Below are 27,234 nucleotides of genomic sequence, written 5' to 3' on the forward strand. Positions count from 1 at the left end.
CACATATCCACTAAGGATGGGTACAAGTTATTTTTTCTCCGTTGGAGTAATCACATAGGTTACTATTTCGCCACATAGTTTAGAACTCATCTTAAAATGCAAGGCAACAGGGATCATGGCTCATATCTGAAGCATATTGTCAATAAAAACAGTCACTGTTACCATTTGATATGAAGAAGATATTCACAACCAGCAAAATGTTACAAAAATGCATTATACAGATACATTGAGGACCCGTGAGGAAATCTATTCAAATTTAATACAAATTAAAATCTGTACCATCCATCCATCCATCCATTTTCTTCTGCTTATCCTGTTAAGGGTCGGGGGCGGGGCTGGAGCCTATCCCAGGCGAGAGGCGGGATTCACCGTACACGGGTTGCCAGTCCATCACAGGGCCAACACATAGAAACAGACATCCATTCACACTCACAGCCACACCTACGGTCAATTTAGAGTATCAATCAGCCTCGTCCCCTCTTGATGTCTTTGGACTGTGGGAGGGAGCTGGAGTACCAGAGAGAACCCACACAGGAACAGGGAGAACATGGAGACTCCACACAGAAAGATCCAGTGCCCGAGCCGGAACTCGAACCCGGAACCTTCTTGCTGTGAGGCAACAGTGCTAACCACTGCACCACCATGCCGCCTAAAATCTGTACATACATGTACATCAGGGTATGTCAACCCACTAGGCAGTTAACAAAATTTGGCTGACAAAATGCTCACCATCCTGAAGGATCTGTCTGTCCTCACAGGAATCACAGGGCTGTAATGGGTTCGGGTCATCTACGTTCAGTGGAGACAAAGCGTGGTGCAGAAACCAAGGAGCCAAATAGATTTTCGGAGGAGTAAAAGAGAGCTGGGATGGAAACAAGGCAGAAGCCAAGGCAGTGTTTTGTAGTGTAATTAGAGGAGCCTTTCCCTAGTCTGCCTTTGGGGATGTTTCTGTTCTCCACTCGGGCGCCTTGCTGTTTATCTGCACGACTGGTTGAGAGAAGGAAGGGTGTAGGGGAAACAGAACCGAGAGTACAAGTTAGAGACAAAGGAGTGAAGGACTGTGGGTGTCTTATGTTTGATGAAAATCATATACACCTGCAGAGCTTTCACGCAGCTGTCTCATCTATCATCACTTGTCTGCATCTCCATGTCTACTATTTTCACATGTATGTCAGTGAGGCCACCTTATGTTGCCTATTTCTATATGTGGTGCCCTTAATGTCTCACTGCAGTTGGTTGATATTCTTATTAAATGAGGATATGGATGAGTATAGTTTGGACTTTATCACCACCATTACTCTTCAAGATACGGCTTATCAGTTTGGTACTTTATCAATAATGGATCTTTTCAATGGTTTTGAGACAAACAAAAAGTAATTAAACTGAATGGATGTTGTTTTATTATTTTGTATGACAAAACAGTCATGCTTTCTTCAGGAGGAGCAGCAGTGTTTAGAATAAGTCAGTATTATAGAATACAATACCCCTCTGTCGTAAACCAGAAAGCCAGGGATTTGACACAGCTGTAGGATCACATGGGAAGTCAGAGAAAAGTTCACAACAAGAATCTTTAATCGTGTACTTGTGGTGGTAAACAGGATAGCTGTCGGAACAGTTCACAATGAGAAGCAGGCAATGAGGCAAAGGTCCAATGACAAGACAGTGAAGACAAACGATTCCAACAGGGATCAGACAAGGGCAAAAATCCAGAATCAGTACAAGTCAAGCACGAGGAGGCTACAGTTTGAGCTGAAGAATACTGGAAATGAAACTAGGAGTAGACAAAGGGAAAAAAGGACACCACCTTTGTTATAAAATAGAACATATTTTCTTGTGACTCAAAGCGATTTTAATTCAAATATCTGCTGTAACAGTCTAGAAAGTCCTAACTGAGAAAATATTATTGCAAGATATATTCTATGTACATTATGAGTCATATTACTACATGTACATATATAGAACTGGTAGGTCCTTTGGGAGTATGGTAAATAACACTTTATGGGGTGCTAATGGTTTCCTGTGTGCTTACCCATGCATTGAATTGCTTGTCGTGGCCATTTAAGTTATGTACACCTCTGCAGCAGAGCACTGTGTTGACTCAGCGGTATTACAATTAAACCTGCATTCGACACAATTGCTGAATGCTAGCTGACTGAATGATTAATATTGTCTTGAACATAACTTGACCTGAATTCTGCAGTACATAATCTAGAGTATGATGATGATGATCTTGAATTCCTTCTGATATTCCTTAAACTTCCTCGAAAATTGTTTCTAAGGAGCTGTCCTCTGCTTCACGCTCATTATTAAGCAAATGGATTTCAAAATGCAAGCACACAAATCCCCATTAACAAGGTTTTCTGAATATCCTGAAAACAACACGCTGTTCTCAGAAGAAAATCAGGGTTATTCCCACATTATGATCTCTACAGAAATTCCAAGGAAAGCTGTATTGATTGGCACTGTTTTGACAAAGCGCTGCTGAACAGCTGTTTTTATGTTATATCAGCTTTATATCTACATGACATGAGCAGAGGAACAGCTAGTCTTCAAGGCCTGTCAGGTTGTCTTGTAGTAAGACAATTCAGCCTTAGGTTCAGTCCCCTGACAAAGGAAAATCAACTGTCTGGAATGAAACCGAGCATCCGAAAACCCTGATAAACCTAATTTCTTCACACACCTTGAAGAAAACGCTGTGGTGATTGCATTTACAAGCCATGTTGTTAAGGAAGATATTATGAGGCTGAAAGTCAATGAGCAGGATTTCTCTGCACTTAAAAACATCTGGGCGTAAGCAATTTGATGTGTTTTCAACTAAAGTTAACCGAAAAGCTCAAAAGAGGCCAAATTACACATGCACAAATTACAATGTTCCAAATTCTGAATCCCATTAATTGGAGTATATGCCGTATATATCAGTGATGTTTTAACACATTTAGTCCTTACTGTCTCCTAGCCTGTGTTTGTGTTAGTCTTTCATCATGGTTGACTTGGCACAGCCAATCAAAATTTGAAATTTCTTTTCCAGTGAGATTTTCATTGAATGAAGCACCTATGATCTCACTTTCAACATCTTTGTCAGAGCAAGCCAGGATCAGTTTCTCCCTCAACATTTTTTAGATTGCTGCTATCATACAGGTGTATTCAGACTGAACATGTAAATTTGAATTACTTATGTGAGTTTTCTTGCAGAAGTAATGAATTAGCCAACATTCCCAGCTCCCCTCCTGGAATAATCTCCATGTAGAGACTAAGTTTGGTCTTTCCAGTTAGTTCCCTTCTGTTATCAACTATTTTCATTATTGCTGTCCTGTATGGGTGGAAATACAAGAAAGTGTTATTCATGTGCACAGTTCCAGGGGGAGATAAGTCCAAATAACAAGGCATTAAAACACTAAATTAGGTGCACAATTGTCAAGATTCAAGCTCCAAGCAATCAACTTACACATTTCAAAAATTCACACATTTGTTTCATGTATTTGCCTTTTACACAAATATTACTGTTTAGGCTACACCTGCAGTTTCAATGCTGCTATGGCCATTGATATGTAGCCAGTGGTAAGATGAGACTCTAGTGTAGCTGGATCAATTTTTTTCTTTGTAATATTATGCTGAATGTGGCATATTAAGGTAATGTACTGTTTAGGTCTTGTTCTCACCTATACATTTAAACTGTATGCTGCAGTGATTCACTTTCATTACCTCCACTGAGTAGGTTATGCGATCTGTGTGCCTTGGTGGAGGTATGTGCTCTCAGAGTGCCCTCTAGTAGCAGTTGATTTGATCACTCCGTTATCTGCTGGTCTGAGTCAGACATACCTCATCTCATCTCATCTCATAATCACTGTCGGGCATGTACAGTGTAAATTGCAAAGAAAAACAAAACAACACCCTGCTATTAAGTTGATTCTCTAAAACCTTGTACATCAACAGCTTATACTGTCCTTGTCTTTGTTTAGTCCAGTGGTTCTTTACATTTTTTGAGGCCCTGTGCCATTCAACCTCATGCTGTTGATAATAGATTTTGCTGTAATGTTTAATCGGCCTGCTACAAAAAGAATAAACAATAGGAAACAGGCTGATTAAATGAAGACATGATGCAATCAGTGGCTATGCTAGCACAGCTAAGACTACCACGATGACCAAGCAACTTCAGCAAACCTCCTCAAAGGCTGTTTGAAATTCATCATGAATCCGTATTAACAAAAAACAATTTTTCCTTCCACATCATCCCCCTACCTGATCTCTCTGTTCCGCGTTTTCCTTGTTTGAAATGTGATGTTGAGTGTTTTTCTTTCATGACACTCAAATAAATTGTGCATTGTTATGAATTAGCCTCAGAGAATAGCTTGGTATTTTTCATTTATGAGAAAAGTGAAAGCGCTTGGCACAAACGCAAACAGTGACACCACTGTCTTCCTTCAACCAACGAGAGTGAGGAGAGGGAAGGAAGGAGGAGGACTCAGATAGAATATTCACCCTTGTCAGCCCACAGGCTCCTCATTGTGCCCAACTAATGACCCTCACATGTCTCCCTCTCTCTCTCTGACATATAACCACAGAGCCTTCAGCCTTGATTATATTTATCTTGCCTTGATTAGATTTATCTGCTGTTAAAGTTGTGATCATGAGACCTCAGTATATTCCCTTTTTCTTTTCTTTCTCAGATGCTTATGAACCATGTGGTAGAACTGTGTACACATTGAAATTACCCTTATGGCCAATAAAAAGATGATTTATATATAAGATGTGGTACGTATTTAGTATAAAAAAAAGTTGCTGGAGTAAGTGCTGTGCTTCTGAACCTCAAAAACTGTGGCAAAGCAAGACATTATCCATCAGGGAATGCTATTTTGCTTCAAAAGGAAAGGTGACATGCTCATTTGAAGAAAGTTTATTTGCAAAATTTACAAGATGTCAGAGAACAGGAGCTACTTTTATTCTGTCTGGAGGGACCTAAATCAACAATAAAAGTATTATAACTTCTGTCTAGAGTGTGCAATTTGAAAACAATATACTTGTAGAAATTGGTGCAAAATCTGTTTCAGGAAGGAATCTGTCTTTTGAATGCAGTAGGGTTTATTGAAAGACACATTACAGACTTAACAGAATTTATGACGTCCCTCACTTTGTTATTTGTTGTGGTGGAAACAGAATAAGTGAAGCTTTTGATTGACATCATTTGTTCACAGTTCATTCAAATTGTAGTGGATCATTTGCAAGCTGATCTGCTCTACTCCTGATGCTCTCATGCAGTGTCAAGTGAGTCACAGGTAAAAAAAAACAAACAAACAAGCATGCAAGTGGGAAAAGTGTCCTCATTTTCAATTCATTATGTTTCATTTTGAGTATTTTTGGACATTGCATGGCTATTTATTTGTGAGTGACGATATGTCTTTTGTTGAATATCTTGCATAATACTGTTTCCATTGTGGATTTTGCACTTCTATCATTAATTAATGACCATTGTAACTACAGCCTAAACAATTAATTAAATAACTGTAACCATTAAATAATTAATGCAATTAATCTGTAATAGATTTTTACTTTCAGCACTTCTGTCTGCTCCTCTTATGTTTCAACCCTGTCAACCCTGAACTCAACTCTTGAATTATGTTGAGGTTTCAATTATAATTGTGTTAGCTTTGGAAAAAGCTCAGAGGAGTGTCATACTTGTCACCATTTTAATCCCTCCATGCTGCTTATCCCTCTGTAAAGCAAGACACCAGCCTTCCATCGAATCACTGCAGGAAAATTCTGTGTTATTTTTGGGCATGCCTTGAATCCCTCTAAAGAAACCTTTTCAGTCTGTAACTCTCACTGAATTATATCAAGTCAGACAAACTGAAAAAACACTTTCTTTTGCGTTCTTCCCTGCTACTGAAGAATTGTTCATATTTTATGGTATAGTGGCATACAAATGACAGCCATGCTTTCTGTTGGTTCACCTCATACGGGGTCTTAAGTACATCGCACAAGGCAAGTCTTTGTTGCCTCAGAGGGACACCTCTTGGTCATAATTTATATTAATGTTTCTTTTAAGTTGACATGACTTTGTAGTGGGTGGCACGGTGGTGCAGTGGTTAGCACTGTTGCCTCACAGCGAGAAGGTTCCGGGTTCGAGACCTGGCTCGGGGATGGGATCTTTCGGTGTGGAGTCTCCATGTTCTCCCTGTGCCTGTACACATGCAATTGGGGACTATTCTGATTGATACTCTAAATTGACCGTAGGTGTGACTGTGAGTGTGAATGGTTGTCTGTCTCTATGTGTTGGCCCTGTGATGGACTGGCAACTGACTGTGAGTGTGAATGTCTGTCTGTCTGTCTATATGTGTTGTGTTGTTGGTGAACCCCGCTTCTCGCCCGAAAGCTGCTGGGATAGGCTCCAGCCCCCCCACAACCCTTATCAGGACTTTGGAAGTCCTTAATAGGACTGGAAGAAAATGGATGGATGGACATTGTTGTAATCATGGATTTGTTGTGGGAAATAGAATTGAAGAGGCCTGACTGTGCTCATTTTCTGGTTCTGGTCTAGAATATTTACATACATCAGTGCTCAAAAACATGATTTTTCCCATATTGTCCTCTTTCTGAAACATTTTCTTTTAGCTCTACTCTATGTCCTGCCTCCTGAAAGCTCTAGCTGCAAATTGGCAAAGTTGTACAAATCACCACAATATTTTAATTTGTAACCAGATTTTGGGACCTCTAAACCTTCCTTTTATTTGACCATGGTATACAGTATAACTGGATGATCCAAAAATTGACACCCAAGAGTCATTTGAATATTATTTATCCACTATGCCATTTACACAACTGCTATGTTTCAGTGGATGTGTATATTCTACATCAGTCATAATTCAATTTGTATTCAACTACAATGGTTATCGCATTTGGGTCTTTTGATTGACTCCTCATTTAAGGTATTATGAGCTTCCATGTCAGCTCTAGACTGGATGCCATTTCATCCATGCTGAGTTCAAAAGGCTAACTCACTTTTTTTTTTTTTACAATAAAACATGGCAAAAAGTAAGCCTGCAAGTTTGAACTTGGTTAAAAGACAGCTGGCATGGAGCTAACTTTGAGTTCAAGACTTCAACAGTGTACTGCTGTCTGGCATTTTGAAACATATTTTTCCTGTCCTTGATTTCTGTTGCTTTTTTGAAAAAATGAGGAAAGTGAATTTACTGACGAACCAATTTCATATACAAAATAAAACATGGCAAAACACACAGCTTTCTAGTTTGTAGTCAGGTAATGGACAGTCAGTGTAGATGATTTTGTGAGCTTAAGCCATCAGTGGGCCTGTTGACAAAGCAGTTTGGTTGTGTCAAACGCACACTGTGTTCCAGGCCTTGTCAGGGAGATAAAGGCTGAAACCACAGATGAAAAGGTATCTTCTGAAGGTGATAATAAGTTCCTTTGATGTGGACTTCGGGCTCGGGACATTTTACATTTCTCAAAAACGACAGAAGACACTAAAGTAAAGGAGAAAGACCCAGAAGCACCAAATGGTGTCTTTAATTGAACAAGCTTAGACTGTTTATCATGAATTCTGTCTGTGGAGTCATCAGATGTTTGACTTTGCACCACATTATCTTGTGTTTAAACAGGCTGTTCTCAAATATAACCCACAATCTGTTTGGAAAAGTTTTAGCTGCTGAATCACTCAAGAAATAGGCCAGTTTCAGAAAATATCAAGTGACATCCTTGTAGTTACATATTTTGACATGTCTGTCCTAACATAGCTTTTTACCCTCGTGCATAACATTTTTGCAAAGTTAATGTTAAGGTTTCATGTGTGTTTGGGGCTAACAGCGTGCACAAGTTGTTTTCGGAAAAAAACATAGTCAAGTCAATCTATAGAGCGCCACATCATCACAACAGTTACATCATGTTTTGAATTGATTTAGTTTAAAGAGACCCAACAGTTCTCCATGACTAAGAACTTCTACGACAACTTGAATGACCTGCTGGGGTGAAAGAGGGCAAGAAGGAGAGACAGAAACGGTAACACAGAAATAGAAGAGGGAAAGAGGAGCCGGGAGCTTCAAATATCTTACCTCTAGTTTTATTTGAGCCTGTCCCAGTATGGCAGTTCAACTCAGGTAGTTAATAAAACATCTTGGGTGTCAAAGGAGATATGGAACCCTGTTAAAAGGTGAGAGGAAGAAGACGTAGGAGGTGTGAAAGAGTGGAGATGATGGGTATCTGACGTGTAATTAGTACTCTCCTTTTCTGTGAATCCAACTAGAAGTAGAAACAGTTTTATCCGACAGTCTGACAAAAAAACGGCTCAGTGATCAGTGTAATTATCATCAGATCTTGTTAGTCAAAAACACAATGATCAGTGTAATTATCATCAGATCCTCTTCGTCGAAAACACTCTGATCTCTCGTTCTCCAAGCCTCTGCTCTCTCCCTCCTGTTTTCCCTCAATCCAGTTCAATTTTTCTTGTTTCGCTTTAAAGTTGTTTGCATTGAAAAACATCAGAAGTTACAGCGATTTGTACACCCCCCCCCCACCCCCCCGTCTGATTCTCTGTATCCCTTACATACACATGTTCTGTTTCTGCGTTGTCTTGTGTTAGTAGATGAGTGGGGTTATCCAGAGGGCAGAAAAAATATATCCATCAGTGCCTCAGATATTTCAACAACGAATCTCATGACAACATTTGTTTTCAACGTCACTTATCAGCCTTGATCCTGAGGGAATTTTACATAATGATCCTAGGGTGAATCTGAGTGCCAATTTGATCACTTGGTGCGATCAAACTGTGGACGGATATTACTTTATACATGAGTCATGAGATAAGTCTGCATTGGGATGAATTATTTCCTTATGTAGGCCACATATACTCTGTTGTTGTCACTGTTATGAGCAGTTTCCCAAGTTAGAAGACACCCTGTTTTGAAGCTGACTTCCAGTGAATGGAGAAATCTTAAAGGCCCTCTGCACCTACACACATTCTTTTTTGTTTGTTCCGTTGTCTTTCAGCTGAAGCGAATCAGACCTGAGGTTAATTAGCACACATCATTTCACTAAACTTGACACACAAACTGCAGTGTCCAAAATCCAAAATGTGCAGTGTTAATTTTGAGGTGGTTGTATTCTACACACAAAACACCTCGGGTCACTCGGGCCCAGTTGAATCAACAGCTCTATGCATCAGGTATACAAAATACCATGTTTACCATCAACATCAAAACGACTTTTAATCACGAAGCCATTTGAAAAGGCCACTGTTCTGTCTCTGCCAACACTTGAAAAACAACAGCTTTTCTGTTACGTGCTGCTGTTTGACTGTCAGCCTTGCTTTTTTTACCTACATGTACTGTGTCCTGCATTCGACTTACGCTTGGTTTCAATCCCCTGCTGCCACATAACTAGTACTTTATCAGCTGCGCTTAGGGTTTTTTTTTGTTTTTTTTATGTGCTAAACATTTCAAGTGATCCACTAAAATGACATGTCTTTGAGGATTATGACAGCAGTGAGTATGATAATCATGTAGTATAATATTTTATTTTTTATGATTACAATAATCAAAAGCATAGGATTTATAAGAGCATTCCTTTGTGCTGTAGTTGAAGAAACGAAGTTGCCCCTTTGACTCTTAAAACTTTTTTTTTGACACATTTTACTTCTGTAATATTTTTGAGACAGGGAAGTGAAAAACAAGTTCTTTCCTTACCAGAAAAAAAAACCAACTTTCTGTAACTTGCCAAATTTGTGATTTAAATTGCACCAAGCTGAAGGATCGCCTGGCTTTGAAAAGGTAATGAGAAATGACACTGATTAATTAAATTAATGTTATGCTGAAATCACACCTATGAATAATTTAAAGAAAAATGACAACCCTTTTGTGCCATATGCCCAACTTTGTGCCCAGATGATTCATTCAAACAAAATGAGACTGGAACATTAGACTTAGAGGTTCAAAGACAAACTGGGATACAATACCGGAAACTCTTGAGGGGGGCAGTATAATTGGACCCAGGTGTAGCACTTCACACAGGGCAGGTAATCACAAAGGAAGAAAACATGGGAGGCGAGGAAGTAAATCTGAAAACAGAGGAAATTTATCTCAGCCACAAAGTTAACAATTGAATGAAAAGGAAAAACATGGGAATAAAGGCAGACCAAATTCTTCCAGAAAGCCATGTGTGATCTATGAGATGTGAATGAAAAGGATTAGTAACAGAAATAATAGCATAAGTCTTTGGTGCTTGGACTCCACTGACACTGACTTGTATAGAGTCTTCTTTACATTAAGTAAAGGGGACAAGTTTGAAATTCTGTGTGGACATGGGTTTGAAAAAATAAAAGGACTTGTCACCAAAATGTTTTGCTAAATAGATCACACACACACACACACACAAAAAACTATACATACCATTGCATCTTTAGCCAATAGAAGGAGGACGTCACGTTGTCGGTGCCGATTGTGGCGTAACAATGCGTGATGACCGTTCATTTTTGCTGCTTTACTGCTTCAAAAATTGACTGACAAGCGCAGGCAAAAGGTGACGTAATTAGCTGACGCGTTGCTAGCCGGTCACAAATTGGCGTAGAAGAAGAAGAAGACATTGCATCATCATTTACAGTGAATGCGCCGCGCCGCAGTATGCGATTATACTCAGTATAAGGTACGTACGTAGTATGCTTAGTATACTCAGTTAGAACATTTTAAGTGTGCAGTATGGAAGTATGCGATTTAGGACACACCAATAGTTTTCCTGAGTGAACTTTCCCACATATGAAACCCAAGGGATTGCAAATTAAGACTGCCTCTGAAGCATATTTCAGTCCGTCAGTCTGGCTACTCTAGATTATTCTCTCTTTTAAAAACCAGATAAGTGATTGGTTAAATTGATTTGATTTGATGAAATGTTAGGGAGATCAACAAGAGCAACATCTGGCACAGTATTACTCCACCTGAAAGGGTTGTTTGTTAATCCTCGTGAAACAATTATTAGCTGTATGAAGGGCAGTTCGTGAGAATCCGAAACCCAGAAATTTCTTGGTATTGTTGATCATTCAGTCTCTCAAAGGGTTTTCCGGATGCTGATATCTTCAGGATTTTGAGCAGGCTCTGTTTTAGTGCTTCGTCATAAGCCATTTAATGTGCTGAGATTTGAAACAAATAAAATAACTACTTCCCAATAAATAAGGATCTCATAATGATGACACAGCAGTACCATTGGTCATACAGTAGCTCTGTAACAGTCATTAAAGACGACAAGTTATTATGAGCGGTCTGATTGTTTATGGAAGAATTTTCTGCAAAACACTGCACCATGGACACATTGTGAAGCCAAAGGAGGATGCAGGCATAGAGTAAAGATAAAAAATTCCTTTTGTTCAAGGGAATCAATGATTCTCTCTTGCTCCATGACGCACAACTACTGATTCACAGATTGATTTCCTGTGTGTATGAGCAGTGTATCAGACAGTTGACATTCATCCAGGTGCATTGTTGTGTGTGTTTACAATATTAATATTCTTCTTGAATAGCCTGGTTTACTTGTTGACTGTTAATAAAAGTCGATCAGTTTGATGTCCTGGTGTTTTTTTCTGTTTGCCTGTGCAGCAGAATCCTCATTCCCATTGGATTGTTGAAGACAGCTTAATGTATGTCAACAACCTGCATACCACTGAATTTACTAATATATTCCGTCTTTCTTAGAGCATCAGCAAACATTTGTCACAGTTGCTTTTGTTTGCCGGTAGATGGTTTTACATCATATAAGTAACTCAAGTGTTTTCTGTCAAAAAAGCTCAGTGACCTTTGGGTGTTGTAGGAAAAAGAAGCTTTGCTCTATAAGAAAGGTCAAATCAATTTAGTTGTTTGGAAACACTTTAGTTTCGAGGAGTCTGAAAAGGAACAACTAAAGATACAAGATTTTTATGTAGGTGGTGTCTCCAGTTTTATTGATAATCACGACTTCGTTGATGGATATAATTAGTTATGATTTTAGCTGTTATGAGCAGCATCTCTGTCAAACAATTGTTTTCTTGTGAAGCTGTAGCTAGATAATATCTCTGAATTCAGTACATACGGACTTAATACAGTACAGGCCCTTTTGCCTTACAGTATGTGATGCTCGGAGGTCATAGCTTAGAGATAGGGTGGCTGTATTGTAACCTAAAGGTCACTGAATTGATCCTCACTCCCCTGGTGAACATCCCTGACTGTTCCAATGAGGGGTAACACCTTGCATGGCAGCCTCCAGCATCAGGGTGTGTGAATATGTAAATATGGCAACATTGTAAGGATTAGAGTACTGCTCAGGTTAAAAAAAAAAGAAGCCATGAATAGAGACCTTTTACTTGAGGCAGTTTCTGTCGTATTGATAGTGTTTTGTCAATGTTTAGTACACACTTTCCATTTAATGGCTTGTCAGGTTAACAAGCTCATTCGTATTTTTCATATGGGTTGTTTAACCACCTGACTCATCGGTTCAAACACTAATGTTTGTTGCCTTTTTAGTACGTTCCAGGTTTACGCTTGTTGTTGGAACGGGTAGTTGATGTCTGGACTTTTACAAGACTGTAATTTGCTGTTTGCCTGACAACCATTTACAGGTAATTGATTGGTTGGTTGAAAAAAAAAAAAAAAGCTTACCATATGATTGACACTTTCTATTTAGTTCAGCATTATGGTGGGTGCAGTCTAATTCATCGTTGTTAAGGTCCCATGTCTCCACCACAGCATTCAGTTCTCTGGTGATGTTGTGAAGACTAGATTGAGAGGCTGTGAATGAGGAGCCTTCATCTCCCAACACCACTGATGATGTGACAGGAAGCTGTGATGTCCAACAGCCGGTGGTCAGAGCTAACATGTCCTCCCTTGACTTTTAACATTTAGTGTGTGTGCGGGTGACTGGCAACCTGCCTAAAAAAATAATGAAAATTAAAAGAAAAAAAAAACCTTATCATATTTAGATATAAATCTGATCTCAGGCAGATTCTTAAATCTCTGTCTCCTTTCCAAATATTCCCTAAGTGTATGTGGAAAGCCATCACTAATGAGTGAATAGTTTTGGGAATAGACTTAAATCTCCAACCAGCCAAGCTTAAACTGAACTTTTTAAATGATCGGAAATCTAATCTGACCTGGCAGCTTGTAATTGCCTCTGGATTTGAATCCTTTTTGTTTTTCAATCATCATGGTCCCATGTTTGAGTTATCACGTTCGCAAGCTTCGATGGAGTCAGATTAACCTCATGAATAATTAGGCACAGAAGAATTCACAAATGTAATCTTAAAAGATGATTTTGAATGTACAATAATATTTGTCATGATATAACATGAATATTTTTAAATTCAACTAAAAAATAAGGTTCACAAATGGCGGGGATCAGGGAACTCTTTGTTTGTAGTGTTACAAATACCTGTCCTTAGCATACTGCTGCCTATAGCCGTTCTTGTGTTGCCTATGAAGTGGCTTATATATCCCTATTAGTGTCTTTGCTGATTCTCTGGCTGTGTAATTTTACGTTTTTTTTCTCTTTACTTGCTGTTTTGCTGCCTCGTCTCCTCCATCAAGCCCTGCACCTGCAAAGCAGCACCGAGTCCTGTGAACCTCTCATCAGTGACTCTGATCCCGCTGGAGTTGGTAATGAATGTGGGAACTTGAGCCAGTCGAAATGGAGCACCTCCCCGTGGGGAAAGCTTGGGTTTTAATTAGCAAAGTTAATGGGGTTGAGTGGGATCAAGTGGGAAACAGAGATACAAAAGTAAAATCTCCCATTGATCCTAATAAGACTCTTGAACATGATTGGTGTGACCACAGAAAGATTTACTGGAAGAGAGTTTGTGCTCAAGGATGACAGCAGTTCATATCTTAATTCTTTTGTAGTGCAAATAAAGCCTTTCAAAGTCTAAAGGGAAGTTCTACTGCAGGAAAGTGACTGTTATATTGACTTAGCCCTGTCTTTGGAGAGTGTGCACTCGAGCTGTATTAAATCTACCTTAATCCCTGATTATTACCCATTTAAGCTCCAGCACGTTGCCTAATTGATAGGTAACCTTTTTAAGACAGATCGTGTTACATTGTGTGCTTTGTTGCCAGCTTTCATTACTGCAAGTAGAGAAGGGATCAGCATCAGTTACATCAGAGTTATTCCTCTGCTGAGGGCTGTGGATACTGCTTTTGATGATTTAAACCCACTACTGGCTGGCTGTCCTGTTAGACCTCTTTGTTACTGGTTGCAGACGGACCAGAGGTCCTCTCAGTCTCTACCTCTTAGGAGCTGCTCTTATTTCATTTCGGCCTGCACACAGAATCAAGCGCAAAACTTTTAAACTCAGGTTTTGCCACCAGTCCAATAAACGTAAACAATGTCTAAGCAACAACAACAAAAACACCAGCAAGAATCCTACCCTTCCCTTAACTTGAAAAGAATGAAAGGAAGGTAAAGAATTTGCGAGAATTTGTGATGGTAGAGGTGAAGAAGAGCTGGTTTACTGGGTGAAATTGTAGCTGTGGGCAGAGAGTGATAGATAGGTGAGTGCTGCCAACACTCCCCGCCAAGGACCAGAGGAAAAAATTATTTTTTTGTCACACTGAGGTTGTGAGAGCATATTTGAGTGGATGTGGTTCTGGTGTTGTGTAAGATAAACAAAACCTTTTTTCTCTAAGCTTTTCCCTTTTGGAAAATTCATAAAATTTCTCTTGTGTTTTAAGTTCCTTAAAATTACTGCCCATTCCTGTACACCTGTGCACAATAACAAATCTGATTACCAAACACTGTGGTAAACGGTTTTAGAATATTGCTGTATAATATTCTCCCTCTTCCCAATATTTGCTTCTGTAGATCTCTGCAAAGACGTCTACAGGGGACTCACCATGGTGCATGAGAAGAATGAGGGGATAAACAAAAACGTGGTGGTTCCACCAATTCGACTGAACACACCTGCTGTAAGAACACTGCGTGCAGGGCTCTCCCACTGTCCTCTCCCTCTTTATCCATGTGCACTGATCTCACACTAACACCTTGTTTTTCACAGTTATAAGAGAACATGTGCTCCAATCTATTTGATGTTTCTCAATACACACACCTTGATGTATCAGAGAGAATTGCAGTCATCCATCCGAATATTGAATTTAACAAAAAAGAAAAGAATAAGAATCGTTCTTGTGAAACGCGCTTTTTGCTCACAGGCAGAGAGTTCAATAACTGTATGGAGCTGGTGCCCAGAGGCGAGTTGCTTAGCTTGGCTCAGCTCAACATAAAGGCTTAAAATAGGTGGAAACAGCTAGCCTGAGAATCGCTCAAAAATATGTCTACCAGCTCCTTTAAAGCCCACAAATCAAATGGCATTTTACTTTTAGTTAAATCCACACTCAGAGGTGTAAAAAAGCAGGCGATGACTTCCAAGAGTCTTATCCTCACAGTGAGGTTGTCAGGCACCCAGCAGAGATGCTTCACAGCAGTGTTAGGTACATGGATTAACTGTTGGCTGTCAATAAGTAGTTACAGGATGCAACTCAGCTTAAAACCACTAATTCTCTATACATCTCTGCTTGTTTACCAGGCAAAGAAATGAGATACAATTTCCACATGCTTCCAGTATCTTTTCTAAACCAAGATTATCACCAGAGCAGCTTCATACTTAGACATGAGGGTACCATTGAATTTCACGTTGCTTGCCGACAAAAGCAAACAAATGTATTTCGCAAAATGTCAAAATATTTCTGTATCATAGAGGCTTCTGTTTCCTGTACAAATCTTCCAGTCCTACATTCTTTTGATGTTCACTATTTGTACTTCTTGCTTTCTTTCTACTTATCCCTTGACTCAGTATGGTAATATGAAGTACTGATTATTTGAGCCCACCTTTGTTATACATCAATGCTTTGTTTTTCAATCGAACTGTGTTGGCAAACCACCTCCTCACTGACCTGCTGTGTCTTCTGGAATTTCTCATCATCACTCTATCAATTGCAGTCCTCTTTGAGCTTAAGGGAGTCTTTAGCACATAATTTCTAAACTGGATGATCAGAATGAATTCTAACATTTTATTTCAGGCTCTGTAAAATGTCATTTAGGTATTTAAGTTTTCTCTGGCAAGTCACACTGCCTGATGGAGGTTTGCTATATTTCATTAAATGCCAGCTTTCCGACTCCTTTGAAAGGCTGCATCACTTTGTCTATGTTGTGAGTTGTTATTTTTGAGAGTTTGTCATCGCATTTATATTTAATACCCAATGAGCGGTACAAAAAACCTGGACAGGGTGGTTATGCTTTAGTTAAGATTGTCATTTCATTCACAGTTTCATTGCCTCTGATGTCCATCCTGTAATTTTTGAGATATTTGGGTTAAATGTGTGTGTGTGGACAATTTGTTTGTATAACTGTGTATTCCTCCCCCCTCAGCTGCTATTAAAGATGAAGAAGACTCTGAGGACTGTCCCTCCCTGCCTGGGCAAGTTCAGACCAGTTGTGGGTCAGTGCTGCCACCAGTGCACTCCAGACAGTCTGGTGAGTGAGTGGTGTTGTGAGGGTAGTGCATGGGAGAGAGAAGGAAAGAGTATATGGCTGAAATGATAACAATAAATACATATACCAAAGCATTAAAGAGTATCATAAAACAAAGTGATAACTTTTTGATGGTCCAAATGTTTATTTATCTGTGGTATGTTCTTCAAAAATTATGGGGGAAGAAGAAATCTCTTTAGGAAATTCTTAAAAAAAAAAAAAAAAGGGGGGGCAAAACCTAGATCCTAGATGGGTCTAAGGACAAGAAAGCCAGAAGCAACAAAATGTGCTTGGTTTGGAACATGTCTATTTAAAGCGCCCCCTCAGAGCCATCCAAGACTGCGTTTCTTTGTTTCTAAACAATGGATAAGCTTTTTAACCTGTGGATTCGATTTGGTGACATTACACTCAGTAAATAATAGAACGTATCACATTAAGTCAACCAAGCGACCACCACTTAATTTACTGTCACACTGTTATAAAAGAAATATTAATTTCTTCTTATTTATTAAAATATTAATAAATATTATCAGCTACCAAAAGATTGATCAGTGCAGTTTTTAATATTTGTTGTTCAGTTGGGAATACTTGGACTTTCACCACTTCTGTTAAGAATTACTGTTTTAATAGTTTCCTTACACTTTAGTGCTCCTGATAAAAAAAACTGTCCCGTTGACAAGCACGAGGCTTCTCTCAAGACACATCCCTCAGCTGCTTGTCTATTTTTAAGATGAATGGTATTCTGTTTTTTGGGAAATATTGTCATCCTGGTCAGCTGTTTGTGTCTGTTTTTCTATCATTGCAGCGCAAGACGATTGGACAAAGTTCCTCCTTCGGTTTCCTCAACCTTCTGAGTGTCAACGAGACACAAACTAGGTAGCGATAGCATCCAGTATTCAGGCAAACACCTATTAAATTTTCAGTACATACCATGCTCAAGGTGCACATTTTATTTAAGCATGGTGCATTTTCCATTGCAGGTACCGAGGCTGGCTGGTGCGGAGGGTTTGCTGTGTGCTGTTAGTGAGTGGGTGCAGGGTTTACCCGAGTCCCGTTAACGACAGGATAGAGAGAGTCTGCCAGAGCAACAGGTACCTGAGAGAAAAGTGAAGGAAGTGGAGAGGAATAAAGATGGAGAGTAAATGAATGATAGGCTGCGATACAGAAAATGAGCTCAGTAGAGAGAGAGAAAAGACAAAGGAAGAGTGCAGATAAGAGACTCAAGCAGAGATACAGAAAAGAAGGCTATCATTGGGCCTGTGCAGAGTGAATGAAGAGAAATGGGATAACTTGGGATTGTTGTCACACTTTTCTCTATCTCTGTTACTTCAGTTCCTATCTGTTGTTTTCTCTCCTTCGGTGTAATTGAGTTTAACCTTTATGTAACCTCTTCACTCAAGGATGTTGTTGGCTTACTGGAAGGGCGAGTGTTTGCCTGTGTTCAGGAAAAAAAAAAGCCTTTTGCTGCATTGTGCCTGCTGTCCTGTGACTTTGTGCTGTTTCTTTCAGGGTGAAGGAGGCTCTCACAGCAGAGCATAAAACACCTGAGGGGGGAGACAGCCAGCAGCTCAACTGTTTTCCATCATTCCTTCCCCTAATTAACACCTCCATCTCCCCTGGCTTTTTGCGGTATGTGTTTGTGTGGTCTAAGGATGATGCTTGTTATGGTGTGATTCTTATCAATTAGCATATTTCATAGATCTGAAACTGAGAGGACATCACAATCCCCTTAAGGAATTATGCTCCTGAATTATGTTTTGTGCCTATATCCCATTGGAACTAGTATTACCTGGGGACCTCTAGAAATGTTTAACTATTATGGAGATTGTTTGTCATTTTACAAATGTACATCTACCATATCCTCTTCTTGTAAATGAGAATTTCCATGACAAAGTTCCTCCCACATTCCACCAAAAAACATATGTCACATGATAATATTAGTCACGTATGAATCATGGTGGCCTGCAGGACGAGTGATGTATGATCTTTTTCAAACTTCCCAAATTACAAAATAAAACTAGAGAAAACTTCGTCCTTCCTTGCATTGAAAAATAATACAAAAATTTTGTAGATCATGTTACAGATTTATACGATGAACTTTTCAATGAAGAAAGAAGTTTTCAATGAATATTTCATGGTGTGTTTTTCATACATGTATCCTTTAGAGCCCTAGTTAACCTCTATGTTTACAGTCCGCAATAGACTTGACTTCAATTTTGATTAAAGACCATAATTTGCAGGAAGAGATGCAAAATAAGATCTGAAAAAGCAAAAAAACAAAAACAAATTGGAAACTGAAGCAGTTCTCAGGAAAGTGTTTACTGGCTAGCCCTTCGTCTCCAACTACAGCTGTCACCCTCACACACTCCCCTCTCTATCACTGTCATCAGTCTTTTACTCATTCCTATCTCTCCCTTTTTATCTCCCTCAGATCTACTTCATTTACATGTTGCCACAATCCCTCCTCACTTTTCTTTCCTAAATCTCTCCTTTGATGGACATCAAGATATGCAGCTGTTTTCTATTAGCTTCACTGCTATCTGTTCATTATTCCCTTGTGTTCCTTCCTTATCTCAGTCATTGATTATTCTTTTTTTTAACTTCTCTTCTTTCTTCTCTTCTTTCTCCTCTCTTTACATCTCCCCATCTCTTTACTCCTGACTAGATTTGTGAGCTGGGTGTTGCTGAAGATGTTTGCATCCATCTTTAGCAGTATTCAAGTAAATCTCAACCATCTTCAGGCTTTGCACAGAGCTTCACAAGAGGTATACACACACACACATACACTCACAAAAATCAAGCTCAACCCTTACTTTTTATCTGTGGATGAATAATTGCACCTATAACTTTGACCCTTAAGGCAAAACAATGAACGCTATGAGATAATGTGATGTTTTGGCTCCACACACAGGGTGTTACATGAGGCTGTGCTTGGACAGCTAATGAGTTGATAAACAGCTATAACTTTGTATGGAAACATCCAGAAAAAATCAATTAAGCTAAAATATAAGAGAATATTTAGTAAATGCATGTTTGACTTTTTTTTTTTTTAAGTCCATGAAAAAAACATTCTTGACTCAAGTCTTTAAGGATTAAGACTCCATGACTCTAATTATATGGTTGGCTAGATAAATACAAGAAAATACTGTTGCTATTGCAGATGTTCATGATGGGCATGAATGAACTCTGTCTTCAGCTGAAATCTCAGTCTATTGCACTCTTGAAGTCAAAACCACCAGTTAATTATTCCTATGATGCTCACAGTTTTCAGTAGTTGTCAGCTGGTTGTCAATTTATATTTAGGAACTCTGAAATCATGTGTCTGGTGTCTGCCTACTCTGAGTTTTTTAATTCGTCCAAATGCATTTTTGAAACTGCAAAAATGGGTTTAACGCCTAATTTATTCAGTTTTTCTTAAATGGACCTCAAATGTGCAATCATGTCCAGTCTTTTATATTTTGACTTTGTAGTGTCTCATCTATTTCAAACATAAATGAGTAGATATTGAGGACATAAAACGTGAGACTTTTCAAATTCGTCTGGAACTCTGTCAACCCTGTTTAATTTTCTGTTAGGGTAGAGTACAGCAGACAACAGTAATTCAATCAGTTTGGTTCAGTCAGTTCAGCCAGGACCATTGTTGGTCAAAATAACTAAAATAACTTATTACGTTACAGGGTTACCGCCATTAAATTGACCACACTTGATGTTACCGGTGATAAATGGAACATGGAGTTGTTTTTATTACCAGAAATGAAAAGTCATGTCTTTTCACACATAGATAATAGTGTCCAAAAGACACTTGGATTTTCTATACCAACAGAGAACTTTTTGAAAAACCAACTGAACTGATTCCTTTGACAAATGTATTAAATTACAAACAATATCAAATATAAAATGTTGAGTGCTACTTAACAGTTAGCTTTTATAGAATAGTTTGTATGAGCAGACAATACATTAACAGCAGTGTATAAAAGAGAATGTATGGCAAGAATACATGGAACGATGAGAAAACTAAGACACCTTAAATAGCATGGTACATGTAATGTTTTCAGAGACAGTCAGGATGTAAGTGGAAATTGCGTTATGAAGAGTGAGTTTAATAAAAGGCTATAGGGTGTGTGAGTGCAAACTCCACAAGCATAATGAGTGCTAAGTAGACATTTCCACGTTTTTATAATGGCCTTCTGCTGACTGAATCTTGAGACTCTTAGATGTATTTATAACCTTGATTGAAAAACAAAGGCCATAGAAACCCTTTACATGGTTCCCCATTGTTTTATATAATGAATGACAACGGGATCTTTTTTATTGTGAAGCTGCCTGTGTTGTGTGATTCAGGGATCTCTGCTGGTCTATGTGCACATGCGTCAGAGTGTCATGGACGGAGCTCTCATCCCTCTGGTCCTCTTTTCTCACAACCTGCGAGTGCCCTACACAGTTTGTCCACTCCAAATTAACAGCTCACTCCTGAGGTATATGCAGTCATTCATGAACCCTCATTGAAGTAAAGAGGTCTGTTAGATTCTCGCTGTCAATCCTATAGATTGATCCTTCAGAGAGTAGGTGTGGTCCTCCTGCCACCATCTGCACCAACTGAGCAGGATGCTGAGAAGGACAGCCTTTACTCACCTGTTATGACCTCTGTAAGTCTGACATGTTTTCATTATTTGGATCTTTGTGTCTGACGTCAGGGTTTGTAGTATTTCTGATGACTGTAGTGCTTCGAGAAGTTATACAAGGATGAAATTCTGTGATGAACTTCCAAAACCAAACTTTTATTTTCTCCGGAGTCTGGGCCAAATCATTAACATTCGTCACTTGCATCAGGAAAAAGGCACAAAATCCTGCATCAGAATATTAATATACTCACAGTGCCAATGCGAAAATGCTGATGCATAAACAATCATCATATATTTACCACGTTTACCAATTTAGTTAGAATGCTTGCATGCTGACATTTGCTAACTGAGGATTGCAGCTGGGGATGATTGGAATTTCATTAGTTTCCCAGTCATTTGGACATCAAAATTGAATTAAGTCAGATTTAGACCTGCTGGTGGCACTTGAGGAGGAGACAGTGGATTCCCAGAGTCACTGGGATTCGTCTTTGGGGGGGCCTTAATTGTCTTTATCAAGCCTAGACTCTGCAAAACTACATGTCAGAACTTGAAGTGGCATTAGATGAGAAGATTGAGGATCATTAATTGGTTGGTCAAGGGTTACGCAGTTGCTGATCAATTGCTACTTGATCAATTTAAAAACAGTATTAACCGACAATATTGGCGAAAACATAGTTTAACTGTTAAAAGGCGTATTTGTAAATTTCTCACAAGGAACATTGCTGCAACTGCTCTTTCTGTATGCGATGGCATTAGAGGTGTGTCAGCTGACACGCCATATGGGTTGCTCAGGATGTGACATGTCTGCACCTGCTTACCATCCAAGCAAGAAAAAAAAAAAAAGACAGTGTGCCTTGCTGTGCTTCCCCTGGTTGTTTTGATGATAAACACTGCTGCATAAAATTATTGAAATTCACAGTTGTTGTCTAGCTGAACTATCATCTTCAACAGGAGTAGTGGCTCTACTGATGCAAACCAGGAGCTGTAAAGTGCTGTTAACATTCAGAACAAGAGTGCTCTGATTACACTTGCTTCTGGGAAAGAAAAAAAAAAGGTGGTGATCTATGTAAGAAACCTGCCTTCTTTTAGTCTAGAGCAGGGGAGTCAAACTGATCCAGTGAAGGGCCGTGTGGCTGCAGGTTTTCATTCTAACCAAGCAAAAGCAACACCTGATCCAACAAATGAGGTGTGTGGCCATAGCTTAGTTGATTTACCGTAAATTCCGGACGATAGAGCGCACCGTTATATAAGCCGCAGATGCTTATTTTAGGGAAAAAATCAACTTTGTACACGTATAAGCCGCACCGGTAAATAAGCCGCGGTGCAGGGCGGAAACACCTCCGCCGCCCGTTCTCGCGTGTTGACCCAGACTTCCAGAGCGTTTTCAAGTCCGGGCCATCTGCTATTATGACCTCTGAAAGCTTTTGTCGTCTTTTTGCATTGGGTCAGTTCGTCATGTTGCCGCCTCCAGCGTCTCACCATCGATTCGTTTATGCCAAACTTACGTGTTGCAGCTCTATTTCCATCTGCCACCGCCAGATTGATTGCCTTTAACTTGAAAGCTGCATCATAAGCATTCCTTCTTCTGCTCTCCATCTTGAGGGTGAGTACAAATGACTGAAAATATCGTGTGATGCTCTTTTTACACTGCACCGCAGCATGGACTGGACGCTCCAAGTACAGTACTTAGAGAAATTACCATAACATTTGGCTAGGAATTTCCCTAAATACCGTACTTGGAGCTACCATCAGGAACAATAGGGAATTACTGCCCACTGCCGCTGCCCGCCACACCCCAGGGTGAAGGTAAAATCCTCGTATAAGACGCACCGGAGCATAAGCCGCGGGGCATGAAGCGTCGAAAAAAAGTCGCGGCTTATAGTCCAGAATTTACTGTAAGTAGAATCAGGTGTTGCTTTTGCCTGGTTGGAATGAAAACCTGCAGCCACACGGCCCTTCACTGGATCAGTTTGACACCCTAGGTCTAGAGGCATTTTACAGGTGGCGGTGAACACAGAAAGCTTTTCTTGACGAATCATATCGATAGTGGGACATCTGTCTCAGCTGAGCAGCTGTTTACAGCAGCTGGTTTAACGTCGGCTTCAGTCATAAAACCAGAAGATATGGAATGACTATTATCTTGAAGTGAGTTTGGAGACCTGCGAGACATTTGGATAACCTGTTTTGTGTTTATTCTATAAAGTTGCTAAACGTTAAAGGCCACTGCTGAGTTGATAAAGGAGAACAGATTCAGGCTATTTTAATTGTTAGATCTTTCAAGCATGTGGAGTCTGATCTAATTTTTGTCCTCAAATGTCCTCATGTTCTGTTTAATACTTTGGGTTCTATCTCCCTAGTTAAACATTGATTTACACGAGTGAGAGCTCCTTAATGTAAATACACAGTTGCTTGTACATGAATTAATTATTCAAATAATGTACTTTCTCAGTTTGTGCTTTACATAGGTACAGCTGAAAAATCAATTTCAGACTTTCAGTTCTTTACTATAATCCAGATGAGTTTAAATCACATCTCATGAATAATACTGTCATATTTACATATGGTCTGCTTTTGTCACAAATATTTTCTACTGCAGTTTCACGTATGCGAAACTTCTCATCTGCAGTCAGAAGCTAATTCAGGTTGCTAGTGCCGTTTTATCTGACTCACCAACTCAAAACATCCACACGGTACAAGCCATCCCAGCTTGACAATTGGAGCGCTTTTTCATTAGCTGTGTATCTGAAAGCTAAAAATGGTCTCCTCACTGGTAGATGGAAGTGAAGCTCTGGGCCATGAATCAGAAAATATGTTGCTAATGCATTTCACTGAAAAAAAACAAACATCCCAGACAGCTGGTTACATGAAATTGCAGGGTAAGCAATAGGTACCTGTTGTTGAAATTTATCTGTTTAGTGTATGTGCATGTGGTTCAATTCATAAATACACATTTTATTGCACTCCATGGTGTGTTATCACGGTTTCTGAATCAGAAGACAAACTGAGCTTCACCCCTCCCCCGTATTCTTCCTCCTCATCCCACTCACTACTCATTCTTAAAATTACCGAGGGGCTTGAATTTTGCTACAGAGATTGCAGCCTTGGAGTTTTCTGGAGTGACAGCGTTGAGGAGGAGGGAGGAGAAGGGAGAAGAATGGCGATTAGTTTGATTGTGTGCACTTGGCAAGTCCAAGTAGGATGTTTCTTTTCTTGTGGAAAGAGAATTTGTTTGTTTGCTTTATTGCCTCAACACTTTACATCCTTGACAGTTTAAGTACCTTATTAACCAGTATTGGACTGTATTTACTTCCTTTTTTTTATCAATTATCAACACTTGTTTGTCAATATCTCTCCGTCTATTATGTGTAGCAAGGGAGGTTGTACTGCTTTGTATCAGATTACCTTAAGATGTATTTCATTTGGAGGTGTTACTGGCTTTATTGAGATCAATATTGTGCTATACAGCTCGATAAAATGGCTCCTTCTGACATTAATCTACAAAACTACAGCCACAGTGGAACATAAACAGGTTGTTTATGAGTGACGCAGTGTGTATTTTTTTTCCCTCATTGACCATTTATGTGAGTAAGCATATTGGCTGTGCGTGAGAAAGCAGGCTTGTTTATTGGTTGTATTTCAATGTTAATAGACCTTTATTGTTTATTGAGTGTAGGCCTGCTTAGCTGCTGCTCAGTGGTAATTGAATTTTTCTTGTCTCTAAGGGGAAACAGTACTTGAGGCAAAGGAAGTATTGCTGTATCCCTACATTCCCTTTAGTTTCTGCTCCTCATCTTGCTTCTGCATTTTGACTTCTCCACCCTCTGGTGCCCTGTCATATAGCTTATGTATATTTTTAAAATGCATGGCAGGTATTTTATGTTAATTGTTCCCTGCTGCCAGGACTGGACCTGTTCAGACCTTTGTCTCTGCCATCCCTCTCCCTCTCCTCCCACCTCAGCTGGTACGTGAGCTGCTACATGAGGGCCAGGCGATAAGTGTTGGTGTGTCGGCGGAGTCTGGTCAAGGTGGGCAGTGGCTGGCTCGCATTAGACAACTCATCAAAGAGGGATCTGTCCCTGATGTCTGTCTGGTCCCTGTGGGCATCTCCTACGATTGTGTCCCTCAGATCAACACACAGGTAACTTTGTGTGAACGCGCACACACACACACACACACACACACACAGGCTTAAGAGCCATCTGTAAATGTCCTGTGGAGAAGGTGAACAGGTTTAGTTTTAGAGGCTAAATAAAACTGTCATGGATGAAGCTGAGTGCAGCTTTGAGAGTTTTTTTTTTCTCTCAACTTTGTTGCTGCTGGTCACCATTTGTTGTTGAGGTGACGTTTTCATTTCATTTTATAACACATCATTGATTGCTCTCGGTCTCCAGTAGTCTTGCCCTCTGTTATCTGCACTTTGAGACAGTGCTGGAGAGAGGGTGTAACTTTCAGTTAATTGCCATAATATGGTCCTCGCCTCATCATCATTTTGTTCTGTCACTTAGACACTGCACAAACAGTGCTTATGCTCTCAGACTGGCTATTTATCTCATCATTGATCCTCCTCATTAGTGGTACTACTGTTATAATGTCTCTCCTAAAGGGGAAGCCTCAATATGTTATCACCAAGTTACATGCATGTGTGTTGCATATCTTCACAGGTTGGCTTAAGTTGGGTGTTCCGATGGCTGTTGTCTCTTCTCTGGAGAAAACCAGAGGGAAGTGTGAGGATCCACTTTGCCCAGCCCTTTTCTCTCAAGGTGCACAGCTCCTGGTTAAAGACTTGCTCATAGTTTACAGCAGTAGTTTCCATCCTTTATTGCTCTGACCCTTAATAAATGAGCAAGTGTAACTTTTGACCCCTCATTCCAGGTTATAGCCTTGGTGTGGAAATGAACTGTGATCTCGGCTTGTTGCTCAATATATTAATTTCTCGTTACGATTTCAAAAAGAATAGACTTTTTAATGTACTACTAATCAACAACAGTCTTTTGTTTCACTGCTTATTTTATTACTTTTCTGTTACACCGCACAAAATTGGTTGTTGTGTCTTTTCTCCTCAAAATCCTGCCTGTGCATGTGTGCCTCTGTGAATGTGAATGTCGGTGTAATCAGTAAACATAGCTAAGGATTTAAACCATCAGCTTTTCTCTGCCACATTAATTCATAAAGGTTACAGGCTGGTTAACTGGCTCATCCATCTGCAAGCTCAACTTTGCACTTCTATGAACACCATGTTTCGAAAGTCTGATGTGTTTTTCACAGTGGAAAGAGTCTAAATATCACTCCCTGCACACACTTGTCACTTGTCAGGTTTCCTGCTGACAAAATTAAGGAAATGGGATCTCCAGCTGAATGTACTTGTTCCTATCTTTTAAGATAACTTGCAGCTTGGTTACAATAATTAAAGAACATTAATTCAATGTGATTGGACTATTGGATTTCAAAAGTAACTTATGAATTCATTTTTTTTTTGGGGGGGGGGGGGGGGGGACTATAATCTTATTCCTGAATTTTAACTTGTAGTTTGTTGGACTACTGGTTACTGAGGAAAGTACTTTCATTACTTTAACGCATAACAGTAATGTAGATCAGGCAATTTGCAAGGTTTATTTGTGCTGTGGGATCAGTACTGGATTTTAAAGCTGATCAAATAAGTAAAATGCGATAAACTACCTGAAGGTGGGATTTAAGTCAATGTTGTTGTGTTAAACTGAGTTAGTTTTTGTTAATGTACCTTATAAACCTGCGCCTGAGTAAGGCTAACATATGGTAATTATAGCGAAATAGCCTGCAACAAAAAAATTAGTGGAATACAGACAACTTGTCCATTTTTCTGAAGTCGGTGTATTAGAGAACCGATATTGAATTTTTTTAGAGGGTGTTTGTGTGGATATATTATCTGTGTGTGTGTTTGTGTGTGTAGGAGATGTGTGAGTCAGGAAGGTGCAGAATAGATGAATGGCGCCCTCTACAGGACCTGTTGCTGCCTGTAATCCTCAACAACAGGTAATGAAACCAGCTAAACCACTGACTGTATGTGCTGCACATCATGTTTGAATGAAAGACTGTATTTTATGGTACATGAATATTTCACAGGGAGATCTGGTCTCGGATTGGTTTTATC

At 39.5% G+C, this 27,234-nt stretch overlaps 1 protein-coding gene across 8 annotated transcripts in view; it reads left to right on the plus strand.

The window, feature by feature from the left end:
* Positions 1–27,234, plus strand: part of gpat2 (glycerol-3-phosphate acyltransferase 2, mitochondrial) — a 108,166-nt gene that overhangs the window by 63,905 nt on the left and 17,027 nt on the right. For 4 of the 8 annotated variants that reach the window (XM_086206532.1, XM_086206533.1, XM_086206535.1 and 1 more), the window contains 11 exons: positions 14,821–14,924; positions 16,384–16,488; positions 17,291–17,361; positions 17,466–17,576; positions 17,995–18,114; positions 19,151–19,250; positions 20,827–20,960; positions 21,032–21,131; positions 25,066–25,245; positions 25,769–25,867; positions 27,034–27,116. In XM_086206532.1, the coding sequence (XP_086062658.1) occupies positions 14,821–14,924; positions 16,384–16,488; positions 17,291–17,361; positions 17,466–17,576; positions 17,995–18,114; positions 19,151–19,250; positions 20,827–20,960; positions 21,032–21,131; positions 25,066–25,245; positions 25,769–25,867; positions 27,034–27,116 (1,207 nt within the window). The remainder of the gene's footprint in view (positions 1–14,820; positions 14,925–16,383; positions 16,489–17,290; positions 17,362–17,465; positions 17,577–17,994; positions 18,115–19,150; positions 19,251–20,826; positions 20,961–21,031; positions 21,132–25,065; positions 25,246–25,768; positions 25,868–27,033; positions 27,117–27,234) is intronic. The other 4 variants (XM_086206538.1, XM_086206537.1, XM_086206536.1 and 1 more) reach the window with 3 other exon arrangements.

This window comes from Aulostomus chinensis, chromosome 6, assembly GCF_037954235.1.
Source record: "Aulostomus chinensis isolate RoL2024-O1b breed Wild chromosome 6, RoL_Achi_v1.0, whole genome shotgun sequence".
In the NCBI taxonomy this organism is placed as follows: Eukaryota; Metazoa; Chordata; class Actinopteri; order Syngnathiformes; family Aulostomidae; genus Aulostomus; species Aulostomus chinensis.